At 39.5% G+C, this 19,355-nt stretch overlaps 2 protein-coding genes across 2 annotated transcripts in view; one reads left to right on the top strand and one right to left on the bottom strand.

Annotated features, from left to right (window-relative positions):
* Nucleotides 1-55: 55 nt before the first annotated feature.
* Nucleotides 56-9,617, top strand: cnot11 (CCR4-NOT transcription complex, subunit 11). The gene is made up of 8 exons (XM_058787909.1): nucleotides 56-356; nucleotides 1,107-1,464; nucleotides 2,340-2,504; nucleotides 4,023-4,175; nucleotides 5,243-5,445; nucleotides 5,768-5,970; nucleotides 6,083-6,179; nucleotides 7,559-9,617. Exons 2-8 carry the CDS (start codon nucleotides 1,146-1,148, stop codon nucleotides 7,754-7,756), a joined length of 1,338 nt encoding a protein of 445 aa, XP_058643892.1. The 5' UTR covers nucleotides 56-356; nucleotides 1,107-1,145; the 3' UTR covers nucleotides 7,757-9,617.
* Nucleotides 9,248-19,355, bottom strand: part of lcp1 (lymphocyte cytosolic protein 1 (L-plastin)) — an 18,763-nt gene continuing 8,655 nt past the window's right edge. The window contains exons 3-16 of the mRNA XM_058787907.1: nucleotides 18,960-19,123; nucleotides 18,730-18,853; nucleotides 18,384-18,516; nucleotides 18,220-18,301; nucleotides 17,973-18,138; nucleotides 16,793-16,935; nucleotides 14,872-14,967; nucleotides 14,593-14,788; nucleotides 12,799-12,877; nucleotides 12,055-12,169; nucleotides 11,081-11,214; nucleotides 10,868-10,988; nucleotides 10,662-10,786; nucleotides 9,248-9,833 (exon numbers count right to left, since the gene is read on the bottom strand). Coding sequence (XP_058643890.1) covers nucleotides 9,701-9,833; nucleotides 10,662-10,786; nucleotides 10,868-10,988; nucleotides 11,081-11,214; nucleotides 12,055-12,169; nucleotides 12,799-12,877; nucleotides 14,593-14,788; nucleotides 14,872-14,967; nucleotides 16,793-16,935; nucleotides 17,973-18,138; nucleotides 18,220-18,301; nucleotides 18,384-18,516; nucleotides 18,730-18,853; nucleotides 18,960-19,123 — 1,811 coding nt within the window. The 3' untranslated portion in view covers nucleotides 9,248-9,700. The remainder of the gene's footprint in view (nucleotides 9,834-10,661; nucleotides 10,787-10,867; nucleotides 10,989-11,080; nucleotides 11,215-12,054; nucleotides 12,170-12,798; nucleotides 12,878-14,592; nucleotides 14,789-14,871; nucleotides 14,968-16,792; nucleotides 16,936-17,972; nucleotides 18,139-18,219; nucleotides 18,302-18,383; nucleotides 18,517-18,729; nucleotides 18,854-18,959; nucleotides 19,124-19,355) is intronic.

Below are 19,355 nucleotides of genomic sequence, written 5' to 3'. Positions count from 1 at the left end.
CTGTGTGTATTTTATGTTTTATTTTTCTTAATAACGCATACAGAAGAGAATTTTATGTTTGTACTTGAACTTTTTTTTGTGAACGCAGTATGTGATTTTAAAAGTTCCGTATTGATTGAACTACATGTCCCATAATTCCGTTCGCCGCACAGGAAGCGCTCGCTCGCACACAGACAGCGGCAACGGTTGCGAGTGGAAGTGAAGAATTATATTCAGATTGTCAAACAGAAAAAGTGTCAAATTATTGCAATATTAACGCGTATAATCGCTCATACAAACGCTATATCAGTGCTGGAGCGACTGTTCTCATTGAATATTCATGAGCCGGCGGGACGGTTTAAATGAACTCCACTCAGGTAAATGTTATTATTACTGACTGTGTCTCAAAACATTCCGAGTTCACTAACGTTACATAAACAGCGTTAAGATGAGACAAATGCGCTTATAATAGCCATAAATGTTGTTTATTGGAGCATTTAGCTAAGATTTGAATCAGTGTTTATATAATGTAGTAATAATAAGAAGAAATAATCCACTTCTGTCGTCTGATTGATAGTTCAGAGTGTTTTATCCAGTAAAAGCTCTTTTAGTGTAATTGTAGAAACGCTTCTCGTGTCTTTCTGCGTCTCAAAGCTTGACTGATTTTGATGAAGTAAACATATCCAGGAGCGTTTGTTTCCAGAAGCTTTACTCTCACTGTTCCTCAGCAGAAGAATGATCTTCATCTTCACCTTCATCAGCTGTTAAGCAGGATAGGATATTAGGATATTAAGATCATGTTCCATGAAGATATTTTGTAAATTTCCTACCGTAAATATATCAAAACTTCATGTTTGATTAGTAATATGCATTGCTAAGAACTTCATTTGAACAACTTTAAAGGAGATTTTCTCAATATTTCGATTTTTTTGCTCCCTCAGATTCCAGATTTTCAGATAGTTGTATCTCAGACAAATATTGTCCAACAAACCATACATCAATGGAAAGATTATTTAATTTCTAAAAACTGTTTGTGCTCCAGGGTCACATTTCAGAGTCCGAGTCTCTGAATAAGACTGAGCTGTATATTCTCAGACTGTATTGTGACCTCGTGTGTTGTTGTGCAGTTTTCCCGCTGATCCAGAGGCTCGTCTGACAGAAGCACCATGACTCTGGCTCCTAAAGAGCTGTCCAATCTGCTGGGCATCATGTCGGACGACGCCTGCAGCAACAGCTTCGAGCAGCTGTCCACAGCCTTCCACCACTGCTTCGGTAAAGCCGAGCACTTCCGCGTGGGTTCGGTTCTGGTGATGCTGCTGCAGCAGCCGGACCTGCTGCCCAGTGCTCCTCAGCGGCTGACCGCTCTCTATCTGCTGTGGGAGATGTACCGCACCGAGCCGCTGGCCGCTAACCCCTTCGCCGCGGTGTTTGCGCATCTGCTGAACCCGTCGACCGCCGGAGAGGAGCAGGAGAAGACGCTCTCTGGTAGGGCTGCAACAAACCATTATTTTGATAAACATTTCATTTTAGGGCTGCGCGATAAATCGCAATGAAATCCTGTGATAGTCGTGCGTGTCTTTCAGTGAAGCAGGCTTCTGTGATCAGCAGTAAATCTCATCTGAAGGCCAAACCCAGGAGATGTCTATAGCACCAGCTGAATAAACAGAAGATTTAACTGCTTTCATTGATTCAGCGTCACTAATAAACACACGACTGCGACAGTATTTGATTCATCTGAGTTCTTCGTATTATAATTTCCATTATAATAATGCAATGAAATATGTTGCGTGCCTTATTCTGTGTAGGAAGCCACATCATCTCGCAGAAGGGTTTATTTCAAACTCGCGACTGACGTTATGAAGTGAGTTTGGAGTAAAAACATGTTATTAAATGTGGTATTTTCAGAAGGAGCAGCATTCACTGCACAGAGCCGTAGTTCACTGAGAAGCTACGCAAACAGCTGTCATTATCACGAACAATATCTTCGATTTCATTATCACGCGATTATATCGTCTGAGATTTTTGTGCGTAGCTTGTCAGTGAACTGCGGCTCCTTCTGAAATCACGTGATGGAGATTTACTGCTGATTACAGAACCGGCTTCACTGACGAGATGCATATGATAATCGCATTCGATTAATCCTGCAGCCCTAGTCCCAGGTCTTAAAAACACCAACGCCCAGTGACCTTAACACACACTGAATCCACACTCCTCCGGAGCGCTTTTCGAGGCGTAGTGTATCCCATCATGACCATTTTTTGTTGTTGATAATGTGGACTCGGTGTTTCTGGTGCAGTGTTTCTCCTGCGCTGGAATGAGTCTCTGCTGTAAGACACGCATCTTTTAATGCTTCCGTCCAGGTTTTCTGCCCCCCATCACGCTGCCGGAGAAGTTCTTCCTGTCTCAGCTGATGCTCGCTCCGCCGCGAGAGCTCTTCAAGAAGACGCCGAGACAAGTGTCCAGCATGGACGTGAGCTCCACACCGCAGACCATAGACATCAGCGGCCTGCAGCTGGCGCTCGCCGGTACACACACACCACACATGCTGCCACACGCCTATCTACAGCTGCGTCTGCATTCACACCGCCAGACTTCATGCGCTCAGCGGATTTTGTTGTTCTGCCTGTTTACATTCACTTACACAACTGCTCAAAATGATTCAATAATTACGTTTTTTCTGAAAAAGTCTCTTCTGCTCAGTAAGGCTGCATCTATTTAATCAAAATTATAGTAAAAACAGTGAAATATTATTACAATGTAAAACAGCTGTTTTCTGTGTGAATATGTGTTAAACTGTAATTTATTTCTGTGATGCAGCTGTATTTTCAGCATCATTACTGCAGTCTTCAGTGTCACATGATCTTCAGAAATCATTCTAATATGCTGATTTGCTGCTCAACAAACATTTCTGATTATTATCAATGTTGAACACAGTGTGCTGCACAATATTTTTGTGGAAACTGTGATGCTTCATTCAGAAGTTAGTCAGTTAGATTTTTTTTTTTTTAATTATTAATTTCTTCAACAAGGAGGCAATTTAACACTTATTAAATTGATCAAATTTTACAGTAAAGACATTTGTAATATTACAAATCATATTATGCAAATAATATCATACATTATGTTAGCACTTCTTGTACTGCCTATAATTTAATCTAATTATAAATTACATATATATTACAGTAATGAGTATTTTCATTGGGAATTTTCTTTAAGTGAAATATACACTGTAGTTCAAAAGTTTAGGGTCAGATTTTTTAAAGTAACACTGATTCATCAAGGCTGCATTAAATTGATCAAAAGTGACAGTAAAGACATTTATAATGTTACAAAAGATTTATTTGTTCTATTTCAAATAAATGCTGTTCTTTTGAACTTTCTATTCATCTGTGAATCCTGAAAAATTAAATGTATCACAGTTTCCATAAAAATATTGTGCAGCACAACTGTTTTCAACATTGATAATAATCAGAAATGTTTGTTGAGCAGCAAATCAGCATATTAGAATGATTTCTGAAGATCATGTGACACTGAAGACTGCAGTAATGATGCTGAAAATACAGCTGCGTCACAGAAATAAATTACAGTTTAACACATATTCACATAGAAAACAGCTGTTTAATCATAATAATATTTCACAATTTGAAAGTATTTTTGATTAAATAAATGCAGCCTTGCTGAGCAGAAGAGACTTCTTTCGAAAGCAGTAAAAAGTCTTAATTATTTCAAACTTTTGACAGACTCATATCTTATATCTGTTCAGTTTCACCCAAAAGTTTCCATCGGTGATCACTTAAATTTTGAACAGCCTTGTGCTAAATCATCTTTTCAAAAGTCTGCAAAAGTGCACAAGATTGAGTAAATTAGACTGCTGTGGTTCTTGTTCCGCCATTCCTCGTACTAGTGTTTGGAGAAGCAGTGGGTGAAACATTTCTGCTTTTTGAGTTGGATGTACTATTATATTCAACTTTATATAAAGAGCTGAGTGATAATCAAGTATATATATAATGATCAGCTCATCGTGGTTTGTGTCTTTCGTTCAGAGCGTCAGTCGGAGCTGCCCACTCAGAGCAAGGCCAGTTTTCCCAGCATGCTCAGCGACCCTGACCCAGACTCCTCCAACTCGGGCTTCGACAGCTCCGTGGCCAATCAGATCACAGAGTCGCTGGTGACCGGCCCGCGGCCGCCTCTGGAGAGTGAGTGTGACGCTGCTCGTGTTTCTGATGGGTTTTAAAGCAGAACAATAACAATTTCCTGATAAGTTACTCACCCCCATGTCATCCCAGATGTCCAAGTCTTTCTTTCTTCGGTCGCAAAGAAATTAAGTTTTTTGAGGACACTGGGTTGTCACACGTGACCTTTTCAACGTGATTACGTAATGCGTGAGGTCGAGCTTGTCCAAGATGAGCATTTGAGGTTAAAAGTGTATAAATATGAATGATTTTCAGAAAATGACCGATGGTTTTGCTAGATAAGACTCTTATTCCTCGGCTGGGATCGTGTGGAGCTCTTTGAAGCTGCACTTTAACCTTCAATCCGTCGATCGCCATTGAAGTCCACTATATGGAGAAAAATCCTGGAATGGTTTCCTCAAAAAACTTCATTTCTTTGCGACCGAAGAAAGAAAGACTTGGACATCTTGGATGACACGGGGGTGAGTAACTTATCGGGAAATTTTTATTCTGGAAGTGATCTTTCTGTCACCGCCCCTAATCTCATTGGAAAGGTCTGGATCTCAAGATTCCATATTTTGTGAGAAAAGCAATATTTACAGAGAAATGTAGACATTTGTAATAGAAAAATGCATTCAAAAAGTTTAATGGAGTTTGGATGGCACCCGGTGGCTGTTTGTGGTATAACACCCTAAATAAAATCTCACAGGAACCTCAATGTTTTTCATATCAACTTCAAATTTGGAGCATAGCTTATTTAGACATAAGGCTTAAATTTTATAGAAATTTCTGAGGAAAACCTGTTATGTAAAATATTTATTTTATTTAAAATAAAATTAGTACAGTACATTTTTTTTTTTTTACAGTAAATTGAAATACTTTCATATTTTGAAATGTTTCCACTTTTGCAATAATCTGCTGATTGTCTTCTTTAAGAAGAGTCCAACCTTAGGTCTGTAAAGCGTTCATGAATTATAACAATAAGTTTGGATAGTGCACTTTCATGCCTATGTTTAAAAATGAGGGGTGACCGTTAAAGGGTTAACTCGTGTGCGGCTGCAGTTAAACGGCTGGTTTTATCCGTCTCTCAGGCCACTTCCGGCCCGAGTTCATCCGGCCCGCGCCGCCGCTGCTGGTGTGTGAGGACGAGCTGTCGTGGCTCAACCCGTGTGAGCCGGATCACCGGATACAGTGGGACCGGTCCATGTGCGTGCGCAACGGCACAGGAGTGGAGATCAAGCGCATCATGGCCAAAGCCTTCAAGAGTCCGCTATCAGCGGCGCAGCAGACGCAGGTCAGACACCTTTCCTCAGCGCATCCAGCTCACGGCTCACCCCAAACACAAGGACTGTTACTAAATGCAGCCTATATGTGTAAATAAATGCAAAAACATAAAAAATCTCACCTGCCTGTAACTGTTGAATGGTAGTGTACATTTGTCGTATTTATTCCACATGATATTCATAAAATATTCATTACTGTAATACATATGTAATAAATCAAAGGCAGTGCAACAATGTATAAATGCTTAACAGTTTATCAAATTTTCTTTGATTTCTCTTGAAGTGAATGTGTGTTGTTGATGGTTCCTCGTGGTTCTCTCTCTCTCTCATCAGCTGCTCGGGGAACTGGAGAAGGACCCAAAGCTGGTGTACCACATCGGTCTGACTCCAGCCAAACTACCGGACCTGGTTGAGAACAACCCTCTGGTGGCCATCGAGATGCTCCTGAAGCTGATGTCCTCCAGCCAGATCACGGAGTATTTCTCTGTCCTGGTCAACATGGACATGTCGCTGCACTCCATGGAGGTGGTCAACAGGTACGGCGTCCTCCTCGTCCGCTCGTCTGGTTTAATTCAGTGCAGACGGAGCGCTGAGCTCTGAAGTGTGTCGTCTGAGGATGTGTGAATGTGTTTGTTCTTTAACCTGTAGACTAACGACAGCAGTGGATCTTCCTCCTGAGTTCATCCATCTCTACATCTCCAACTGCATCTCCACATGTGAGCAGATCAAAGACAAATACATGCAGGTAAACGCACACGTCACACGGACCATGATGCACCTGTGTGAGCGACATTTACAGGCCGCACAGCGCCAGGACTGACGAGGACAGACTCATGCATTCAGGAAACATGATCTTCAGGAAAGCATTATTAATTAACAGGGTTATGGAATTGAATAGAAAGAGAAAATAATAAGTGTCATGACTGAATGAATTCAAGGCACATATTTTCATTATGCAAAAAATAAAAAACCTTTCTGGTTATTTGCAAAAAAAAAAACATAATATTACTTTATATGATGATTCTGAGTTCAAAAAGATCAATAGCAAAAATCCATCAGTTTTTTCGCAAAATAAGAATGAAGATTTTTTTCACATTTTTATACATGTATCTGCTTTAATGCACTTATTAAAATAACTAAAGCAGTCAAATAACAGAATTGTGGTTATAATGACAGAAAGAAGTGCTCAAAATGCATCATTTAACTTGCAGTCTGCAAAGGATTAGAAAAAGAACTTTACATAAACACCAGTTTATAAATAAGCTTTTATTTAACCATCAGTGAATTTCTGTCTCTGTTTGGATGCAGAAAAGGAGGAAACATCTGCTTATGTTCTGTCTCTGATCATAATTCTGACCTTGAAATCAGGGTCAGGCATCAAATAATGTCGTATGTGTGAAAATGGGCTGAGAAATCGATGAAATGTGGCTCACATTTTTTGTGTTTGTGGTGTTTTTCTGCTGATTAATGGAGAATACCAGACTTCTTCACCACACAAATTATTCTCAAAAGCAGAAATGCTACGAAACACATCATATTTAGTGAGAAAGTGTGACGTGAAACAGCAAAACAGACACTATTTTTGGAATCAGCAGCCAAAATTAGTTAGAAACTTGTATTGATTTCATTCAGCACATTTATAATAGAGCAAACTTTATTATGCTGGATAGCATATCCTGACATTATTTTGAAAATAATATTTTCTAAATTAATTTAATGATAGGCAGTATTATTTTAAAGCTTACAGTATGAATTTAAAATATTTAATATGTATGCAGTCAGTCTCAACCTGTCTGATTTGGTGTTAATTCATTTATGTGAGCTACGTTATATAGATACAATGTTACAGCAGTTACTTGGCCACATAATATCTTACATAATCATATCTGACCCTGCAGCACAGAAGCAGTCATAAGCAGCACAGCTATATCTGTAGCAATAGCCAACAATACATTGTATGAGTCAAAATTATACATTTCTCTTTTATGCCAAAAATCATTAGGATATTAAGATCATGTTCCATGAAGATGTTTGTGGTCCAGGGTCACATGGAGTTTAAAACCATTCATTACAGGGGAGTCTGGGAAAGTGTTATATTGTGATTGTCTGTTGTGTCTCCTGAAGAACCGTCTGGTGCGTCTGGTGTGCGTCTTCCTCCAGTCCCTCATCAGGAATAAGATCATTAATGTCCAGGATCTGTTCATCGAGGTGCAGGCCTTCTGCATCGAGTTCAGTCGAATCCGTGAGGCCGCCGGTCTCTTCCGCCTCCTCAAGACTCTGGATAACGGAGAGACGCCGGCCGAGAGCAAGACGGCCAAATGAACTCAAGGACTAAAGCTGAGTCTCGCCTCTATCAAAGCACATGAGTTTAGCCTTTCACTTCACAGAAGACGCCAGACTCAACGGCGTACACACTTCATCTGTTTTCTGTTCTCACATGTACAACATTATTGTGGCCTGTTTTGATCCCAAATGCCATATTTTTTGTCCATTAAAGTAAAGCTTACTTATACGTTCTCAGACGACGTGCTTCAGTTTGTGTGTCTGTAAACTCCTCGGCTTCAGCGGCTTCAGGAAATGCATTTGTGATGAGTTTAAAGTGGATTTATTTGGCTCCATTTTACAGAACGTCATAATGTTTGTAATTTCTACACAACGGAAACAAGCCACAAAAACGACAACACAACGGAAATGTTCCCACTCCCTTTCTTGGATGTGTTCAAACCGATTCTATTTCAGAGGTAATTGTGTAATGAAATTCAAATTTTGGGCATTAATAGTACCAATTGTTTATTTTTTTTAACCATTAGCCAAGTCATTTATATGGCTGTGTGAATTTAAAGTTTAAAAAGCCTGGTGCAATATTAGCTCTTTAGAGTTAGTAATATTGTTAGACCATTAACTCTAATACAAAGCCCAAATTTGAGCTTTAAAGCATTGTTTATGTGGCCGTGAGAAACAGCGTTAAGAAATGAATTCCACAGTAATATGTGCATGTTTAAAAGTCCATAAAAAACATTGGTATGGCATTGAAAATTAGGGTTTCGTTAGTCCATTACAAATATTATAAAGCTTGCATGTTAGTTTTACCTCTTTTTAGAAGGCATTGGCTGTTTGCAGTGCAAGTAGCATATTTTAGACGCTGTTTCCACTAATTGATAACAGAAGTATTTTATGGATGCACTATTTACAGTGAAAATAGCAGTATATTGTATTTACACCCATGTATTTTCTTTGCAATAAGTGTAAATAGTCATTAGATGTTATTTGTAGACTATAAATAGTGGCAGATGCTGTTCAGATTTGTTGTACATTAACAGGATGCAATAGTAATGTAGAGTGTAAATGATTATATTTATTAAAAAATATTAAATGGATGCCGTTATTAGAACAATAAAGCCCTCCATACACCAGGCTATACCCTTAATCCTGAAATAGAAACTGCAAGGGTTCATGAAAATGTGTTGGATATCAAAATTTGGAGGAAGAGTTATTATGGATCATGGACTCAATGTAATTTAGTTAAAAACGTCTTAATGCTGGATTAGTTTCAGCTTGTGTCTTCTCCAGATGTTAACTGATGGACTGCAGTGCTGTGGATTATTGTGATGTTTTTATCAGACTCTGATTCTGGCGGCACCCATTCACTGCAGAGCATCCATTGGTAATAATAGATTATTAAAATCAAAGTTGTATCTGTTAATTTGATTTAATGGACCTGAGCTAACAGTTAGTTTGTTGCATTAACTAATAGGATCTTATTGTAAAATGTTACCTAATAGTATGTTAGTAGTATGAAACGAGCACAAACACTCGAGTTAAAAACTGTTTTTATTTGCACATTCACTTCCATTTGAACCTGTACATCAGATTCAGAGACTGACCGTGTGTTTATTAACATTTGAAGGCTGAAGTATCTGAACAAGAAAAGCAAAACTGGGCTGACTCTGTATTCCAAATATGCACACAGTGCTCAAAGACATAAACAGACATGACCTTTGACCTTTGCTGTAACACCGGATAAGCCTGAGGTTAATGAAGGCAGTGCATTATTCAGGGTTTCAGTGAATATTCATGTCATTTATATATATTTTGAATTAATTGATTTATTATTCATCTCTGAGTGTCAAGAACTGTTTATTTATACTTTCTATAGAACTTTCTTTCATTTTCATGATATCTGCATGATGTTAGGAACCCAATAACTGAGCAAGAACAATAAAAGGCATGAATGAAATATGAAAGCAGGCGTATAATCCTGCGCTTCTAGATTCGTCTCATTCCTCGAGCCATGAGGCAGGCGAACACCGTCATCACCATCTTGGGCTTCACCTCCACCAGATCCTCCGGCAGCGCATACACCCGCGCGCCGATCTTCCTCGCCATAGAGATCGCGTACCTGAGAACACGCATCGTGAGTTTGTACAGTTCTGGGTTCAGTAGAAGTTCAGCTCGGACTTTCTCTAGCAATTCTGACTTGAGTTTATATCTCTGAGTTTCTTGAAAAACTAACACTAGCTTTCTTTTTTCTATTCTATCTACTTGTTTCTTCAAAAAAAACACAAAACCTTGCTACGTGTACTGCGTTAAGCTGACTGAGACTTGTCACAGCACTCGCGTATCGTTGCTCTTTTGTTGGTTTTGATTGCTTCTATTATCCGCATTTGTGAGTCTCTGGATAAAAGCGTCTGCTAAATGACTAAATGTAAATGTAAATATCTCGCAATTCTGAGTTTATATTTCACAATTCAGATTTTTCTCGCAGTTCCGTTTTTTTCTCGTTATTCTGAGTTCATATTTCATAATTCTGACATTTTTTCATAATTGAGTTTATATCTCGCAATTCTGACTTTTTTCTTCCAATTCTGACTTTCTTGTAATTCTAAGTTGATATCTTGCAATTCTGACTTTATTGTAATTGTAATTGAGTTTACATCTCGCAATTCAGTTTTGTCTCATAATTCTGAATTCATATTTCATAATTCTGACTTTTTCTTGGAATTCAAGTTTATATCTTGCAATTCTGACTTTCTTGTAATTCTGAGTTTATATTTCACAATTCATACTTTTTTCTAACAATTTTGAGATTATATCTCAATTCTGACTTTGAAGAAAATTGTAGAATTTGAAGAGTGTCCCTTTCCACCACAGCACTGAACTCATTTTAAACCAGAACATCTGTTTAATGTTCATTAATATGCTAACGAGGAGTGTGACTGTGACGTACTTTGCGTTATTGAGCTTCTCTTCGTCTGTCAGGTCCTCTGTCTTGAGAAGGTCGTAGCGGATGGAGCCGGGCTGGATGGCGTCGATCAGGTCCAGGACAGGCATGCTGCTGCTTATGGATCCGTCCTGCAGAATCATAACAGAAGAGGTCAGTAGTGATACAGAAGGAACAAGTGTTTTTCTTCACGGTGAGCCTGAGCTGCTTACTTTAAAGCCGCTGATGGTGCCTTTGCCGGCCTGTCTGAGTGCGTCGTTAACCCAGGTCACGATGGTGTCGTCGGTGACCTTCTGCCCGTCGCCCAGGTCCTCCAGGATGTTGAGTGTGTATCTGCAGACAGAAGATGGGCGTGTGGATCTCAAGCGTATGATTGTGTGTTTGCGTGGGTCTGAAGCGTATGATCGCGTGTTTGCGTGTCTGACCTCCTCATGAGCTGCCAGAGCAGAGCGAGCGTCAGCGTCCGATTGCCTTCGTTCAGATCCTGACCAGCGATTCCCACCAGAGAGAACTTGGCCTCCTTCTTCCCCAGCTCCACCGCATAGTTACAGTTCTCCAGCTGCAGTACACAACACTCCAGTTACACACGCGTGTGTGTGTGTGTGTGTGTGTGTGTTTGAGTTCCTGTCTGTTATTTTTATTGATATTTTGATTTAGCTTTTATTTTAGTAATTTTAGTGCTTCAGCATAAACTAAATGAAAATTACTATTATAGTTTGTTAATATTTTGATTTCAGTTTGTTTTCATTGAAATTTTTGTGACATTTTTAGTAATTTTATTATGTGCTTTTGTCTTCTTTTTTTTCTTCTTTTTTTTTACAAAATATTACTATTTATGTTTAATTTATTTTTATTTTATTTTTAGTTCAGTTTTTTTCTCAGTTAGTAATATTTTTAATGATTCAGCTTAAAATAAACATTTAGCGCATATAGATGAGTTCAAAAAAATTTGAAGTATGTCATAATATTTATATTTACTTTATTTGAGCTTTATTTCAGTGAATAGAATGTTGGCGGCAAACGAGTCTGTTCTGAATGGTGATTAATGATCTTGCAAAATCAGTTTTTTTCTTTGCTGTATGAAAGACAACAAACCTAGATGCAAAAAGTTATGCCAAATAAATGCTTTTGTTAAATAGCGAGCATAAAGAAGTGATGGAAATTAAAATGCTAAAGAATAAATGTAAAATTAAATTTAATTATAAAATAATGTATAATAAAAGATATATTTTTTAAAATGATAAATAAATATTTTACAAAATCAAATATTTTATAGTTATAAATATATATGTTAAAATATCTTTTCCCCCGACGTAAGCGTGTGATGCAGTAATAGCGGTTCTCTTGTGCTCTCGCTGGAAGTGTTGCACTGATGATCCTCTCTTGAATGCATTTGTACCTTTTTCATGTTGCTGCCCAGTTTGGGATACGGCGGTTTGTTGACTCGGTCCCAGTCCACAGGAACCTTGATCTTTTCATAGAGCTGGAAGATCACCAGAGCGTCGGCCAGATCCCTGGAGGAACACGAGAACACAGCTCAACATTATAACAGTATTATAAGCTAAGCGTTGTGAATCGGGATAAAGGAAGCCGATCGTTTTGAACACTGGCTGGTTATGAACTTGCTCAAATATTGATTTCGGATCATTTTTAACCCAAAAAACTTACGGACTGCAGGTTTAACTAATGTTAACTAATAAAGTGTTACCAGAAAGTTTATTTAAACATCAATTCGTTAATGTATTTAATAAACAGCACTCAAATAATAACTGCATTTAAATTGCACATAAGCCCATGTTTATATATAATATGATTGTTTCTACTTGAAACAGTGCTAAAAATAATTTAATGACAAATTTATTTAATCATACGTTAATGAAGTAAAAATATCATGATTATGTAACAGTTCATATATTTATCAAAAAGCTCCTCTCTTGAGTTTATGAACACTGACTCGTTCCTGAAGTAAATGTAAACACGTCATCAGAGAAGCACTAATTAAATGTCAATGATTTCGACCCGTAAAAGCCAGAAGTTTCAGCAGAAATGATTTTTTTGGTCGTGGAAAGTTCTTTCCACTGATGTGTTTTTATTTACTGCCATTCGTTGGCGTGTTCTGCTGATGTGTGTTTATGACACTCACACGTAGAGATGATTGACGCGGGGATTGACGCCCAGTGAGTTCATCCAGTTCCTGAAGGTCCGCTCCTCTCTGGTCTCTCCTGACAGACATGAGAACACATCAGATTACAGGGAGAGCGTTCACACTAGCAGTCACAAGTGTTTGGACAGGAAGAATTTGAGTGTTTTTTAAAGAAGTGTCTTCTGCTCACCAAGCCTGCATTTATTTGATCCAAAGTACAGCAAAAGCGCTAATATTGTGAAATATTTTTACTATTTAAAATAACTGCTTTCTGCAGTCTTCAGTGTCACATGATCTTCAGAAATCATTCTAATATGCTGATTTGCTGCTCAACAAACATTTCTGATTATTATTATTATTATTATCAATATTTAAAAGAGTTGAGTACATTTTTTCAGGATTCTTTGATGAATAGAAAGTTCCAAAGATCAGCATTTATCTGAAATAAAAGCTTTTGTAACATTATACACTACAGCTGTCACGAATCTGGTCTGCACTTCCGTTCTTTCACCACCAGAGGTCACTCACTCACCACATTGACTTTCACACCACACATCACACTGGACTCCAACTCCCATCACCCATTACTGATCCCAGCTGTCACCAATCACTCACTGCCCTGATCCCACGCACACACTAAATCACACACTCTATTTAAACCCTGGACTTTCTCTCCCTCGGGGCCGAGTATAGTATGCATTATCGCTGCCCTACAGAGCCCCGTTAGTTTCCTAGTCTTGCCTTGCCTTTGTCGGATTGTGTTTTCCCCTGCCTGGACTATCGCTCACGTTTTGGATTACCTCTCTTGTCTAGCCCTTTTGATACTGTTTGCTGTCGCCTGACCCACGCCTGTTTCAGATTACTCTTTGCATTGCCTTTATATACCTGTCTGCCATTGTTCGCCCCTGCCTGTTATGACCACGTCTCCGATCAATAAAAGCTTGCATATGGATCCGCACGCCTCACGTCTCGTCAGCCCCGTAACAGAAGCATTCAAAAGCCTGGAGTCGGTATCATTTTTTTTCTTATTTTTTGGGAAAATAAATTTTAGAAATTAATACTTTTATTTAGCAAGGATGCTTTAAATTGATCAAAAGTGTTAAAGACATTAATAATGTTACAAAATATTTCTATTTCAGATTAATGTCGTTCTTCTGAACTTTCTATTCATCAAAGAAACCTGAATAAAATTCCACTCGGCTGTTTTCAACATAATAATAATAATAAATATTTTTTGAGCAGCAAATCAGAATATTAGAATGATTTCTGAGGGATCATGTGACTGGAGTATTGATGCTGAAAATTCAGGAATCACAGGAAAATTGTACAGTTTTTGCTGTACTTTGGATCAAATAAATGCAGGCTTGGTGAGCAGAAGATACTGCTTACTGTCCAAAAATAACTAACAAAAAAAAAAAGTGTTCGAAGAATGTTTTGTGTAAGTTATAAAAAAGGTTATTTCTGAATGTTCTCTGAGCGTTCAAAACATTTTTTGATGTTTTAGAAATGTTTCTTCTTGGTTATACAAACGTTAAGGGAACATTGCATTTTATCATTTTGCAAACATTATTTGAACGTTACTTTTAAATGTTCTCTGAACATTCTGAAACCAATCGTAACATTTAAAAAAATGTTACATGACTGTCCAACTAAAACACATGTACAATGTATAAAAAATGTTTTTGTGCAAATGTTTTGAGAACATTATTAAAGACCAGAGAACTAAGAAAATATGTTTTCAGTGTGATTTGCTAATGTTATTTCTGAATGATCTGCCGGTTCAGACGGACTCACCCTCGATGGAGCTCCAGTCGATGTCCTGGTTCTCGGGCTTCTTCAGAGCTGGGTACTTGTTGAAGAGGTTGGCCACGTAGGCCAGGTTGAGTTTGGGGTTTCCTCGCACCACGTCTGTGGCCGTGACGAACTGACGGCACCCGAGCCGCTCGGCCTGCTCCAGCATACACTCGGCTCTGTTCAGATCGTCTTTCTCCTGCGGCGGCGGGATGATCGTGTGTTTTCAGTGCTGTCTCAGTGTGTGCATGTTAATGATGTTCTGAAGAGCGGTTTACTCACCCGTATCCCAGACATGTCGATCGGGATGGCCGGGATGCCCTCCTCGTCTCCTTTGGGTGCCACCTGGTTCAGGATGTTGTAATAGGCCTTGGAGTCCTTCAGACGACAGAAGAAGGTGAGGTTATGAGCGCGGTCTCCATCACAGTGCTTTCAGAGAGCAGCTTCATTTACACTGATTTACACAATCAGTGGGAACTACATGATGGATGGATGGATGGATGGATAGATAGATAAATGGACAGACGGATGGATGGAAAATAGATGAATGGATGGATGATGGATGGATGGATGGATAGATGAACAGACGGATGGATGGATGGAAAATAGATGAATGGATGGATGGATGATAGATGGATGGATGGATGGATGGATGGATGGATGATGGATGGATGGATGGATGATAGATGGATAGACGGATGGAGGATAGATAGATGGAAAATAGATAGATAGATGGATGGATGATAGATGGATGGATGGATGGAGGATAGATAGATGGAAAATAGATAGATGGATGGATGGATGATAGATGGATGGATGGATGGAGGATAGATAGATGGAAAATAGATGGATGGATGGATGGATGGAGGATAGATAGATGGAAAATAGATAGATGGATGGATGGATGATAGATGGATGGATGGATGGAGGATAGATAGATGGAAAATAGATAGATGGATGGATGGATGGAGGATAGATAGATGGAAAATAGATAGATGGATGGATGGATGGAGGATAGATAGATGGAAAATAGATAGATGGATGGATGGATGGAGGATAGATAGATGGAAAATAGATAGATGGACAGACGGATGGATGGATGGAAAATAGATGGATAGATAGACGGACGGACGGATGGATGGATGGAGGATAGATAGATAGACAGATGGATGGATGGATGGAGGATAGATAGACAGACAGACAGATGGATGGATGGATGGATGGATGGATGGACGGACGGATGGATGGATAGATAGATGGACGGATGGATGGAGGATAGATAGACAGACAGATGGATGGATGGATGGATGGATGGATGGATGGACGGATGGATGGATAGATAGACGGACGGACGGACGGATGGAGGATAGATGGATAGACAGATGGATGGATGGATGGAGGATAGATAGATAGACAGATGGATGGATGGATGGATAGATGAACAGACGGATGGATGGATAGATAGATAGACGGACGGACGGACAAACGGATGGATGGAGGATAGATGGATAGACAGATGGATGGATGGACGGACGGATGGATGGATAGATAGATGGACGGATGGATGGAGGATAGATAGACAGACGGATGGATGGATGGATGGATGGACGGATGGATGGATGGATAGATAGACGGACGGACGGACGGATGGAGGATAGATGGATAGACAGATGGATGGATGGATGGAGGATAGATAGATAGACAGATGGATGGATGGATGGATGGATGGAGGATAGATAGACAGACAGATGGATGGATGGATGGATGGATGGATGGATAGATAAGCAGACGGACGGATGGATGGAGATAGATAGACAGACAGACAGATGGATGGATGGATAGATGGATGGATGGGCGGATGGATGGAGATAGATAGATAGATAGATAGATAGATAGATAGATAGATAGACAGATGGATGGATAGATGGATAGATAGATGGATGGATGGATGGATAGATAGATAGACGGACGGATGGATGGATGGAGGATAGATAGATAGACGGATGGATGGATGGATGATAGACGGACGGACGGACGGATGGATGGATGATAGATGGATAGATAGATAGATGGATGGATGGATGGATGGATGATAGATGGATAGATAGACGGACGGACGGACAAACGGATGGATGGATGGAGGATAGATAGACAGATGGCTGTTTCTTTGTCTATAGATCGGTCTGCAGTGTTTTGTGGTTACCTTGATGTCGGAGCTGAAGTTGTTGATCTTGGAGCAGCCGGCCTCCTCCAGGTGATAGTTAACCCAGCGCAGCAGCAGCTCCTCAGGAGACAGCTTGACCAGATCCTCCAGACTCTCTCCGTCCCTGAGCAGAGTGATCAGAGCTGCACACACACACACACACACGTGATCATGTGAACGGCATTCGTTAGATCAACACTCGTTTACTCGAAACGTTCCCTAATGTTAGTATTTGGTTCTTGTTTTAACCAAATAAATGTTCCAGGAATAACCGATAATAATGCTCCAGGAATGTTCTTTTTAGATTTGTGTTTTTTACAACCATGAAGTAATGTTCCCGGAACATTGCAGGGAGGTTTTTTAGACAACCTTAAAACAACTTAAACCAACTAAAGGCTGTTTTTAGGTTTATATTACAACCATAAATGAATGTATACAAAACATTCCCTCGTGGTTATTTTTAGGTTTTATTTTTACAGTCATATAATAACTTACACAGAACATTCTGTATTTTAAAGTTGTAAAAATATAACCTAAAATAGCTATTAGGCTATATTATGTAAAGTTATTTTATGATTGTAAAACTAACCTAAAAACAACCATTAGGAAAAGTTCTGTTTAAGTTAATGGTTATTTTCAGGCTTGGTTTTTAGAACCATGAAATTACTTTTATGGAACAATTCCTGATGGTTATTTTTAGAGTAACATTCTGATTCTATAAAGAAATCTTTCCTGGCTAACCAAAGACCAGAATCTAAACGTGTATATTTTAAAGGTAAAGTTCACCCACAAATGAAAAATCTCAAGTTGTTTTGAAGCTGTAAGAGTTTCTTTCTTCTGCTGAGTTTGAAGAATGTTGGAGACGGAAGAGCAGCTGCAGCCACAGGGAAAAAATACTGTGGAAGTCAATGACTACCGGCAACTATTTGGTTACCAACATTCTTCCAACTTTTGTGTTCAACAGAAGAAAGAAACTCTTACAGGTTTGGAACAACTTGAGGGTGATTAAATGATGACAGATTTTTTTTATTTTTGGGTGAACTTTACCTTTAAGAACATTCCGGGAACCAAAAACTCAGTTGTCAAACACGCTGTGTGTGTGTGTGTGTGTGTGTGTCTGTGTGTGTGTGTGTGTGTGTGTGTCTGTGTCTGTGTGTGGTGCTTTTGTAGTACTTTGTACCTTCATTCCTGCTGATTTCGATGTCGGCGAACAGGCCGATTTTGATGACTTGCCACAGGAGTCCCAGCACTAAATGCTGCCTGCCCTCTTTCAGGTCCTCTGCTCCGATGTTCACCACGTGGCAGCCGATGGCGGAGGCCGAGTTCAGTGCCAGGTTCAGATTCTCCTGCACGTTTAAACATGAACACCAGCATTAAAATCAGTAAAACAGCAGCGAGTGAGACAGTCCAGCAGATCGTGGACGGACCTGGATGGTGAAGGGCGTCAGCTTCTTCTTGTTGATGGTTCTCTCGTCGATAGTGTCCGGCACAGACAGGTTGATCATTTTACTGCGAACAGAGTGTAAACTCATATGTCTGACGAGTGAAATACAGCCGTATTGAATGTGAAGGTGTTTTTGCGCTGCAGTACCAGAGCACGATGCCGTCGCCCACCGCGGTGAACAGATCGTTGGAGCTGGGATCCATGGGAAGAACATGCTGGCAGTCCGGATCCTTCTCCAGCGCTTTATTGACCCAGTTCACGAACGCCACCTTCTCCTCCTCTGCACACAGCCCACAGAACACAGTTAGTTAGACAAATTAGTGCTCGTTTTGAAATGTTTCTATAACGTTAAAACGTTCTTACAATGTTCATCAAGTACAAATAACATCATAAGGACATTTAGAGAAAGTTGATCATTAAATATTAATCAAGTTATAAGAACATTCCATAAACATTACTTTAAGAACATTTTGTCCGAGCAGTTATGTCTCACCGGAGTACGAGTGCTGCGTTCCCGACTGTTCTGAGGTTCCTGCCACTGAACAGATGCCCTCCTTCTTATTGATGGCCTTACGGAAGGTCTTGGCCACTTCTGAGCTCTTCAAGTCATGGACCACCTGAGACAGACGGGTTTTGCTTAAAGTTTTTGCTTAAAACAAGAGCAGCCAGTGGAGTACAGGATTTTTTTGGCAGTGATGGCAGAGCTGTGGACTTTGACCTGACCTTGGCAAACTCGTCGAAGGTGATCTTCCCGTCCTGGTTGAGGTCCATGGTTCTGCTGAGCTCCTGGACGATCTCACGCACGCGATATCCCGGCAGAGGCAGGTTCGCCGCCTTGAATAGGGCGTTCAGCTCATCGGTGCTGATGTAACCGTTACCGTCCACATCTGTGGGATGAGGTCAAAGGTCAGACACATGCTCTGAATCACTGACTCTTTTAATGAATCACTCAAAAAAAGCTCAGCATCTTTCAAATCCATATGTAGATTGTGTTGTTTCGGTTTTCAGTTTATGTTTTTGCTGGGTTTTTTTTTTTTTTTTTTTTTTTTCTATTTAGCTTTAATATATATATTGTTTTACTTTGAGTAATTTTAGAACTTCAAATTATTTATAAATTTT

The sequence above is a fragment of the Onychostoma macrolepis genome, chromosome 09 (assembly GCF_012432095.1).
Source record: "Onychostoma macrolepis isolate SWU-2019 chromosome 09, ASM1243209v1, whole genome shotgun sequence".
In the NCBI taxonomy this organism is placed as follows: Eukaryota; Metazoa; Chordata; class Actinopteri; order Cypriniformes; family Cyprinidae; genus Onychostoma; species Onychostoma macrolepis.
The sequence above is the reverse complement of the archived record's forward strand: the minus strand, read 5'-3'. Positions and strand labels throughout refer to the sequence as shown.